The 11487-nt window shown below is 44.4% G+C and overlaps 1 protein-coding gene across 1 annotated transcript; it reads left to right on the top strand.

Annotated features, from left to right (window-relative positions):
• On the top strand, positions 1-6876 carry si:ch211-157b11.8 (fibroleukin). Its single transcript, XM_029687685.2, has 6 exons — positions 1-2309; positions 3135-3330; positions 3742-3819; positions 4169-4281; positions 4838-5100; positions 5895-6876. Exons 1-6 carry the CDS (start codon positions 2040-2042, stop codon positions 6223-6225), a joined length of 1251 nt encoding a protein of 416 aa, XP_029543545.1. The 5' UTR covers positions 1-2039; the 3' UTR covers positions 6226-6876.
• Positions 6877-11487: the final 4611 nt, after the last annotated feature.

Below are 11487 nucleotides of genomic sequence, written 5' to 3'. Positions count from 1 at the left end.
GGTGCCGTTCCCCTCACAGCTCCGTAGGCAAGCACCATGGTCTTGTAGCGGATGCGAGCTTCAACTGGAAGCCAGTGGAGAGAGCGGAGGAACAACCATTCCTGACTGACTGAACACGTACTGTCTGACAGTGAGAGGGAAAATGCCAAAGGGAATGTCTGGAAGTGTCTTTGCCCCTTGGCTGGGGGCAGACTGTGTGTCCGTGGGTGTGTATTCTGTTGATGCATCCATTTGGCACATCCTAATGAGCAGTGGTGGAAGAAGTACCCAATTGCCATACTTGAGTAAAAGTATAGATACCTTAATAGAAAGTTACTCAAGTAAAAGTGGAAGTTTTTCCTTGAAGTACTTCTTGAGTAAATGTCTAAAAGTATCAAAAGTAAATGTATAAATCATTTCAAATCACTTATATTTTAAGCAAAGCAGACGACACCATTTTCTTGTTTTTAAAAAGTACGTACAGCCAGGGACACACTCCAAAACTCAGACATATTTTACAAAAGATGCATTTGTGTTTAGTGAGTCTGCCAGGTCAGAGGCAGTAGGGATGACCAGGGATGTTCTCTTGATAAGTGTGTGAGTTGGACCATTTTCCTGTCCTGTTAAGCATTCAAAATGTAATGAGCACTTTTGGGTGTCAGGGAAAATGTAAGGAGTAAAAAGTACATTATTTTCTTTAGGAATGTAGTGAAGTAAAAGTAAAAGTTGCCCAAAATATAAATAGTAAAGTAAAGTACAGATACTCCCAAAAACGACTTCAGTAGTACTTTAAAGTATTTTTTACTTTAGTACTTTACACCACTGCTAAGGAGTCGGGATGGCCCTAGTGTTAATGGACGAATTCCTGACTGCTCTACACTATTGAGTGCCTAGTCTTTAAGACCTGGTAGGAACTCAGTTGGTAAACACGTCCAGCAATAAACTAAATGGGGGGAGGATATACAAGAGAGGGTAGTGCAAGAAAAGATTTGGCCTCTTGGAGGAAAAGCGTCTCAAATATACACATACACATTTTTCACACAGACACACGTTAACAGGGGAGAGTTAAAGGCAGGCACTGACTGTCAGAGGGAAAGAGAGAGGAAGAGAGAGAGAGAGAGAGAGAGAAAGAAAGAGAAAAAGAGAGAGGGAGGTAGGTAGGAGGGGGAGGAACATGTGACTTGAGCATGTGTGTGAGATAAGAGACAAATGGAGAGTCGAGTAAAAATCCAGTCTACTGAAAATGTCTGTTCATTTGAGATAGGGATGCAACTCTACAACAAGCTCCTCGAACACTCCTCTGGTTTCTGTGTCCATAAACTGTGGGAGAGAGGGAGAGTGAGAGAGTGAGAGAGGGAGAGTGAGAGTCAAAGAGAGAGAGGGAGAGAGAGAGAGAGTCAGAGAGAGAGTCAGAGAGAGAGAGAGAGAGGGGATTGGTCAAGGAGATGGATGGATTGTGTGTGACCATGTGTCTGTGCGTGTGTGTGTGTGTGAGAATCAGGAGGTGTGTGCATTAGTGCGTGCCAGACAGCAAAGAGAGGCGCAGTTATCTAGGATTTTGAGCCAAAAGAACCGCACTAACAGAAAGAGAGAGAGAAAGAGAAACAGAGGGAGAGAGAAAAAATAGGAAGAGAAGTCGAGAGGATGAAATAGGTATATAGATAGAAACAAAGATAGAAAGAGACATACACAGAGATCGGGATTACAGTAAGATTAGAGTAAAAAAAGAGATAGACATGGAGAGACAGAAAAAGATGAAGTTCACACAGAAATAGAAGAAGGTTATATGGGCAGAGAGTGGAGGGACACCATCCAAGGCTTCAAACAAAGCATCAAGCCGACAGACTCAGGAGTGGAGTAGAAACCCATCAAGTACAACAAAAAAGGAAAAAAAGGACAAGTGGCACCAAAGAGGTGTGGGCACCCAAATCCAAGAGGCTGGCAAGGCGGAACTGCTTTAAGGTGAAAACCGGTGTCGGGAGGCACAGTAAACGACGAAACTCAGAGGTGTCTGAGAGACTGAATTCTGCCAGCTTTTCAAATTCTTTTAGGAGTTTCCCATGATTCTACTGGGCTCAATCGGTGTGGTCCCACTACTGCTGTCCCTGTGTGTGGGGGCCGTGTTGTCCCCCCCAGACGCACCCCCAGTCTGTCCCCACGCCCCTTGCAGGGACAGTTTGGTGGCCGCTCCGCCTGCGAGGATAGGGTCAGGGGGGTGTGAGGGGAGCCCTGGGACAGCGGGCTGCAGGGTGGTGGTTGCCCCACTGGCTGCCTCCGACCCCCCTCTGAGGGAGGAACACAGACAAGAAGTCCGACAGGTCCAGCCCGAGGTGAGTGACATCACCAGGTCAATCTGAGGTCATTTCCTGTGCTTTTCCCAGTAGAATGAGTGAGGTATTGATATAACTAACTCAGGTATTGTACACACCAAACAATGAGTATTCTGAGCTGGGTGGCACAGAGGAAGGCCTGGACAATGTTTGCTCGGTAGTGGTGATTAGATCATGCTGGTGCAGAGTCTCTGAGTCTGACACACCATGTCCCTCTGGTTTGTGTGGCAGGGGTGTAAAGTTTAGGCCACTGAAACAGTGACTATGGACATAACGTCACTCAGCCAATTGAAATGGAATTGAGCCCAACTCTGTAGCATAGTGGCATAGACACCCACTGGGTACACATTGGTTGAATCAACGTTTCCACGTAATTTAAATGAAATTATGTTGAACCAACGTGAAATAGATGTTGAATTGACGTCTGTGCCCAGTGGGTAGTATCTGGTGTCGTAAGCATTAGTGTCAGTGGTATAGTATGTGGAGAGCGGGCAACAGGTCCCTACTCTGGGGATTAGGGGCACTCTTCACTTGGCACCACTTGACAGATGCTTTCCAGAGATAACAATCAAATTGGGAGTAAAATTAGGCTTGGGTTTATAAATGTCCTCATCATATGGCTTTGCTGAGCTCATGCAATGACAGGTGTTCCACTGACATGGCTAGGAGGGATGTAAGCGTGACTGAGTGATTGAGTCTGTGGCAGTCATCTACTTTGCATGCCTTAGTGTCGGTTTGTGTTTGTGTGATGTGACTGTAAATGCTGGTACATGCATGTGTGTGTGTGTCATGTCATGACTGTAATGCTGTGTGTGGTCTCTGCAGGCAGGCGATGTGTCGGAGCGTCTGTTCCAGTTGCAGCGATGTATGCATTCCTTCCAGGAGCCGGGGGCCCCCAGGGGCCAGGCAGGCCAGGGAGAGGACACGCTGGGGGCCATTCTGGCTCTGATGGCTGCAGTGCTGACAGAGTGTGACCTTCACTGTCACAGCCAGGCCCTCAGGGCTATGGCCAGACGACTGGGTGAGGAGCATGGCGAACACCCACACATACACACACACAGATGCACACATTGTTACTACCTATCTTCTCTCTTTCTGTGTATCCTCCTGTTCATTCTCTTGATCCCTCTCCACACAATGACGGTGTCTCTCCTATCTCTTAAGAGGGCCACACACACTCACAGTTAACAAAGCCGTAGTGAGGCCTGGTCTGTGTCGGTCAGAGGTGAGTGCACAGGAATGCAGGGCTCTGTGTGGGATGAGTAAGGCAGATAGATAGTTCACTGGTATCTCACAACCCAGTGCACAACTCTTTAACCTTCACAAAACCACCATATAACTTATACAACAGATCAGAAGATAACTGCTATATGTAACTACAGTGGGATGGGTCCTCAATCTCACACAACCTCTTCTTGTTTTATGTGTTTAGAGGGGGCAGCGGTTGGGAGAGAGGGAGAGAAAGACTTGCTACTACTATTGAGAAGCATCACACAACACCCTCCAACAGGTGAGAGCAGTGTGTGTGTGTGTGTGTGTGTGTGTGTGTGTGTGTGTGTGTGTGTGTGTGTGTGTGTGTGTGTGTGTATGTGTGCATGTTTACTTGAGTGCATGTGTGCGCATGTGCGTACAAAATATACAGATGTAAGAGCGCAAGTGTGTGTGTGTGTGTGTGTGTGTGTGTGTGTGTGTGTGTGTGTGTGTGTGTGTGTGTGTGTGTGTGTATGTGTGCATGTTTACTTGAGTGCATGTGTGCGCATGTGCGTACAAAATATACAGATGTAAGAGCGCAAGTGTGTGTGTGTGTGTGTGTGTGTGTGTGTGTGTGTGTGTGTGTGTGTGTGTGTGTGTGTGTGCAGTTGCCCCCTCAGTGAGGCTGCATCCTCAGGACTGTGCTGAGATCTATCGTTTGGGGATCCGAGAGAACGGAATCTACACCATCCAGCCTGACCCACACAGACCTGCAGTCGAGGTACCACATAATACTTACACACACAAAATGCAAACCACCTGTTTGCTGTATGTGTGTTATGCACCATCTGTAGAGCTTGGAGGGGAACATGCAGTGAGAAAAAACAGACAAGGAGGGAGCTGATGTTACAGATTACAGTAGTACAGTAGCCTTGTTTGTGCAAGCCAGAACGGCTCACAGGAGCAGGAGCCCATCTCCTGTTTCTGTAGCATAAGGCAGCTTGATGTACAAGTACACCCTCTGGACAGGATGCTAGTCTATCACAGGGCCTTACCCCAAATATATCTCCTTACTGCTGAGTGCTAAGCAGAGATGCACCGTGTTCCATTTTTACAATCTTTGGTATGACTCAGCTGGGGATGGAACTCCCAACCTTCCAATCTCATGGCAGACACTCAAACCACAAGGCCACTGATTACAGAAAAATGTCTCAATGCGTTACATACTGTATCTCAATAATCACCCCGTATATTCTCTCTACTATTGGCAATGGTCAGGGAAACGTCATCATTATTGTGTCGGATGTCCAAGAGTTGTTACCTTTGCCCCTCCCCAGGCAGAGTGTGACATGGAGACGGCAGGCGGAGGGTGGACGATGTTCCAGCGTCGGAGAGATGGCTCGGTGGACTTCAATCGGACGTGGCAGGAGTATCGCGAGGGTTTTGGTTCCCCACAGGGAGAACACTGGCTGGGGAACGCAGCGCTGCATGCTCTCACCAACACTGGTCAACACCTACTGCGTATTCAACTGGAGGACTGGCACAAGCAGAAACGCCAAGCCACCTACAACACCTTTAGAGTGGCAACAGAGACACAGAAGTAATGGAAACACACAGATAGATAGGAAGACTAAGATGTACAGTGTATATTATACACAAATTAAAGAAATTGTTTGCCTCAAAATCAAAGATGACCAAATATATATATATATTTTTTTTTATACAAAAGTGGGATAATGTCAAGATCAGTTCAGGTCCCACGGCATCTGAATGTGAAATTAGACAGTGCCTATCTTTAATGCATGTATCTGGATCTGCACAACTGATGGAGTATGACGTGGACTCATCTCAACATAAGACCTCTTTGGAAGTCAGTAAACATCTGACAAACTTTGATTTTGGAGTGAACATATCTCTTTAACATATAATAAACTAATACACTCATGGTGTTATGCTGTGTTCATAACCAAGTGGGAATGTGGCAATTTCCAGTTGTGAAGTAATAAATATGAGTTGGATGCATTCACATGCTTTAAACTCATTGAGATTGGCTAATGGCAAACAAGTTGCGGCAACTATCAACTAAAAGTACAGCTGTCGTGCTCGCAAACAAATTCTATTGTTCAAAAACACTTAATAGATAGCTTTTTATAAATTGTATTTTGTTGTTGGATGTAACTGCCGAAAATACTGTTATTGAGGTAATTTCCTTAGTAGGTGACATCAGGGGTCAGTATGTGGGAGAAGACAGAGATCAGGGATGATAGACGAGTGTCCCACTAGTAATTACCAGTTGGAGGGGCGTTCAAGTGTATTTTCCTAGTCGTATGTGGTAAATACCACCTTCCCACTTGGTTATGAACGCTGAGTAAATGTTGTCTCTCCTTCTCCCAGGTACCGTCTGACAGCACGGGAGTACTCTGGTGACGCGGGAAATGCCCTGAGCTACAGCAAACGCTACAACCACGACGGCCGAGCGTTCAGCACCAACGACCGTGATCATGACCGCTACACCTCGGGGAACTGTGCGCAGTACTACGGTGCGGGCTGGTGGTTCGATGCCTGCCTGGCGGCTAACCTGAATGGACGGTACTACCGCGGGCGCTACAGCGGGCTGACCAACGGCATTTACTGGGGCACCTGGTACATCCTGACAGACAGCCGCAGTGGAGAGCGCTACTCCTTTAAGAGTGTGGAGATGAAGACACGCCCACGCAACTTCTAATAATGAATGACTTGGGAACAGATTGAAATGGGACAGTTAATGTGAAGTAGCAATCTATAAAATGTAGGCCTACTACATACTCTGAGTCAGGTTCTGTATACATAAATCTAGCCTGGTCCCAGATCTGTTTGTGATGTGCTCCAGCCAGGGAAACCCTCATCTGGTTGCAGAGTATGTGAAGGTTATTGTTAACCAGCTGATGACTGGATGTTTGATTCACTGGATGATGTTGGGATAGTGAGCCACTAAATCACTTCTTCCAGGTGTAAATATAGTGCTAAATGGAAAAGTGGTTAGATGTCTCTGTCCTGATTTATAATTCAAGTATGTATTGAAGAAGTTGAATTACACCATTAACCAGCAGAATATGTGATCATAAAGGCTCATGGGTTCCTCACCCCTGCTTCATTTTTATTATCCATCATTTGCCATGTACTTTGCCACCCCGCATCTTTTTTTGTTGTGATATTTAAACGGCAGTAAAGTTTTCATACAGTATGTTATGCAAATCTTTCCACAAATTTGTAATGTAGAAATGTACATTGACAATCATGGCTTTAGTATAGAGAAATGATTATTGAAATACATTTCTATAACATTTGTAACCATTGACTTGACTTATTGTGTCTCTGAATATGGTTTACCAGTATTGTTTTGGGTAAATAAGATATGTCAACATATAAAACACAAAAGATGAACAGATTCTGCCTGAAAATCAGTTTAAAGTTATGTAAGAAAGGTACTTGACATCCAGGTGTCCTGTTAGGTCCATACGTATGACATTCTACACAGGTTTAATTCAATCACCCAAACAAGCATATTCATTTCAACCATCTGATAATCTCTTAAGGTGTCCATATTAGGAATGCCTCAGTCTCAGCAGGAGTTGTCAATAGATCTAAACCAGGGAGAATTAGCTGACCACGAACCTAAGTAAAGACCCCTCACCCTAAACCTGCATCATGTAGCAAATTACATTTTACAGAGTATGTGACAGTACCTGTCAGTTGAGTACAGTACTTTAGCAAAGCACCTCTTCATTTTTCAGGTCTGTAGTTTCACAAAAAATTCTAAGTTACACTATAAAATTTAAATAGTCAGAGTTTCATGGTGGCTGCTTCTCCTGTTCCCTCCCCCCTGGATATAGGCTCAGCTGGTGCCAGGTTCATGCAGAGGGGGGTCAGTTATCAGTTGGGTGATACTCAGACCCCTCAAAGCCATGGCCCGATAACATGCTAACGTGCTAATGTACAACAGAGGGGCAGCCGACAGCCAACTCAGCGCTCTCTACCCCTAGGTCTCCAGGCCCCTGTGTTCTGACTCCAGCTGTGGGATTGCTCAGCCAAACCCTAACTGTCTTTTCGTTTGAAATGATGCTATGACAGTCTACAGAGAAGAGCTCAGTTTTGGTAAAGGGCCTCCCCTTCTCCTACCACAAATAACCTGTAACAGCTTTCACACTGTCCCATACCAAAGTCCCACACAATGATGGCATTAGGAGCTCACACACTTTCTGACACACAGAGAGAGAAAGACACACACACATACTCAAATATTCACACACACACACACACACACACACACACACACACACACACACACACACACACACACACACACACACACACACACACACACACACTGACCCCCGGCTGGCCTTTGGAGTTGGCGTCAGACGGGCGGCTCCCTCTGGCTGTGGTTTACAGAGCTTTTTTGGGAGTTTAGAGTGTGTGTGTGAGCAGTGTGTGTGTGGGGGGGTGTACAGGGTGTGTGCGGGGATGTGAGTGTGTGTACGGGGGATGGTGAGGCTATGTGGTGGTGGTGGGTGAGGGGGTGTGTTAACTGCTTTGCCCGTTTTAGCAGTGTTCGCGAAGAGCTGCCAGTCTGAGTGGCTAATAATAACAACGAGGTGGGTTAGACGGACGGACATACCGCAGGTAGGCAGGCTCTCAACTAGCCACAGTATTTCACACACACTACCTATACACACAAACCAACAAGCACAAACACATACTGCCTGCAGCAAAGCAAACACAAACACTGTCATCAGCATAGCAGACACTATATGCGGTGCAGTTCTTAAATACGCAAACTTGACCACACAGTACTTCTGCATAAACACTACTTCCAGAAAAGCACACACACATTCATGCTCATGCACGTACATACAAACATCCACGCGCATGCACACACACGAATGGGAGGTGCATGATGTGCTTGGCTTAATAAAGACAAGCCTTTATTAGAGATGAAAAGGCTTCAAGCTGGCTTCTCCCCTCACAGACATGGTTTGATCATACCGCCTCAGTTATCATTATCTCTCTCTCTATCTATCTATATATCTCTCACACACACATACCCACACACACACTCCTGTGATGTCTCTTTTGCCATGTCATTGATTGACAGTTCTGGCTTTAATGTAACTTGATGTGGGATAAGAGACAATCTGCCCCCTTGTGTTTGGAGAACTGTTGATCACTGATACCTGGGTTGAGTTAGAAATAGTAAAACCAAACCAGGCATATTGTTCTCTATGAGGTTCATTAGCTATTAGTACTGACAAACTCAGACCTGAAAATATTTAGTTAGGATCAAAACCTGACAAGTTCACTGCCACTGATACAATCAACATTACATGACGTCAACGGAAATGTAGTATAATGGAGTTACAGTAATATTCAAGGGCAATGTTTTGTGGGCCTGCAAGAATCGCTGAACTGAGTTGAACATGTAGAAATTGAGAGGACTATCTCAGAACATATGAACATATGACAATGGAATATTGGATCACTACACACAATTAAGATGCCCACATTGATGATTAAAAACACTTGTCACTCAGTAACTCCTCATACCTGTAAGCATCTCTCTCCCCTTCTCCTCACCTCCCATCAGTGTTGCTTCTTTTGTGACCAATTGATTTATTTATGCATTTTTTTCATTGAGGGGGCTTACAGGTTGAATATACAAATTCATATAGTTTCATATTTAGTTCACATCATATCTCCACCCCCAACCTCCCATCCCATCCCCCCCCCTCAAACTAATCCAACCAACATGTTGTCTTCAATGAGGGGCAGTCGTTTACGAGATGCCAAGGTCATATTTTTTCCATATTCTGTTCCAGTTAAATGGTTGTTCAGATTCACTTACATTTGTGGTCCATACTTTGTTAATGGCTAGCTGAGAATATGAGCTTTCCAAAAGGTGTTTATATATTATAGAAATTTGTCCTTTCGGTAGCCCAGATAATTTGTTTATGAATCCCATCATTGGATGGTTTGGTAGTTGGGTTTCCAAAGGGACTCCATAGACCAGCATAGCTGACCTAAGTTGTAAATATAGAAAAAAAGGAGTTGTCTGGTAATGTTTGTATCTTTCAAATCTTGTGAATGTTCTCAAAAATGACTCTCCATGATATTGGCAAGGGTATGGATTCCACATTCTGACCATTTGGGGGATGCAAGGCATTACTGAGTGATATATATACACGTTTACAAACATTTCTAAAAACCTGTTTTTGCTTTTTTATTATGGGGTATTGTGTGTAGATTGATGAGGGGGAAAAAATCATTTAATACATTTTAGAATAATTCTGTAATGTAACAAAATGTTGAAAAAGTCAAGGGGTCTGAATACTTTCGGAATGCACTGTACCTGGTAAAATAATGGTTAATAAACAGCTCTAAGAGGGGCCCTATAAAATATGTGATTTTTCCCAAATTATGTTTCATATTTTCCTAAATGATGTTTTCTTGTTTATATATTTTCTCAATAGCCAGAAGGGGGCGACATGGGAAACATTGAACAGAAATTCAACCATAAACATATTCATTTGGACAACAGATATTCTGCCGGTTAAAGGAACTGGAATGTTTGTCCATCTATTGAGGTTGAGTTTCATTGATTTGAGCGCTCTGTTAAAGTTTCTGCCAATGATTTTACCTAAGGGAGGAAATATATCTACTCCCAAAGATTTAAACGAAACTATTGGGATTCCATAAGTAGAGATGAGTCCTCCATTGGGGGTCTTGAGGGACAGTAGGGCTAATTTGAGATGAATCTGAATTTATCCTATGATCTTCAAAGCATTTTGGAGAAATTGAGATACATTGCCCAGAAAAAGACAAATAATGTCAATGTATAGTGAGATGAAAGGATCAGTATATTTAAGGGAAATGTGTGTTATTTCCTTTGATTGACAAATTGCCTGGGCCAGGGGTTCCATGAATAATAAAAATAGTAAAGGAGAAATCGGATCGCAGTCTGCTGCTTCTAATGATTCTAAACAGAGCAGAGCAGATATTGCCTGTTATAACTATGGATGAGGGATTGGCATATAGTATTTTAATCATATTAATGGAATTGGAGCCAATTTCCCATATTCAGTCTTGTTGACATGGGAGGAACCGAGGACCCAGGGCTGTGTCACCACAGTATCCTGGCACGGTGTCTGGAGTGGGATGATAGTGGGGGTGCTGGAGGGCGAGAGGGGCACCTGTGGGCTGAGCTGCCCAAAGGCCGGAAGCCCAGCCTGGGCAGCGGTTAGCCAGCAACATCCCCCCTGAGAACCGCCATATGTTGCTGGGGGAAGTGGCACATGTGACCCGCGCCGTTTCAACAGCTCTGGAGCACAGAGTACACAGTGTTACGAACAACAACCTGCCTCACCTCACTTCGACACTGGTACTAGATAGACATTGGGCTACAGTGACCATGAGAGTCAGCAGACAGGCGCTCTCACAACCCACTCTCTTCTGGTTCTGTGCCAACATTACCATGGTAACCTCAATGCACTACTGGTGATGTTCAAGAGCAATATATGATCAAGAGGGACTCAGTGTTTCTCTTTTTCTGATGTTCTTGTATTAGATAGAACCTTTTGGGTACACGTGATATAAGCCTACATTCAGTTGGCCTGTTTAGTTGTGTAAAGTCCAATACATACTGAAATACTGTCAAATAGAGCGAATGTTATACAAAGACACCCAACACAATGAAACTCATCCTGACCCAAACAAGATTTGAAGCATGATTGTATATCCAGCCTTCCTTGGAGCTGTATTCTGACACACCCAGCAGATCTGAACACACTAACCCCCCCCCCAAGAGCAGATCTCAACACCAGATGGCAGTGTTGCTTGGGGATGACGCTTGAAGTCAAGAGAAGGTTCTGGAAAAAATATAATCTCTTTCTGATTTGTACCAAAAAATGAATCTGGGAAAAAACTAGCCAAAAGGCCTAAAAGGCTCATGCGA

Source organism: Oncorhynchus nerka, linkage group LG2 (assembly GCF_034236695.1).
Source record: "Oncorhynchus nerka isolate Pitt River linkage group LG2, Oner_Uvic_2.0, whole genome shotgun sequence".
NCBI classification, from domain to species: Eukaryota; Metazoa; Chordata; class Actinopteri; order Salmoniformes; family Salmonidae; genus Oncorhynchus; species Oncorhynchus nerka.
The sequence above is the reverse complement of the archived record's forward strand: the minus strand, read 5'-3'. Positions and strand labels throughout refer to the sequence as shown.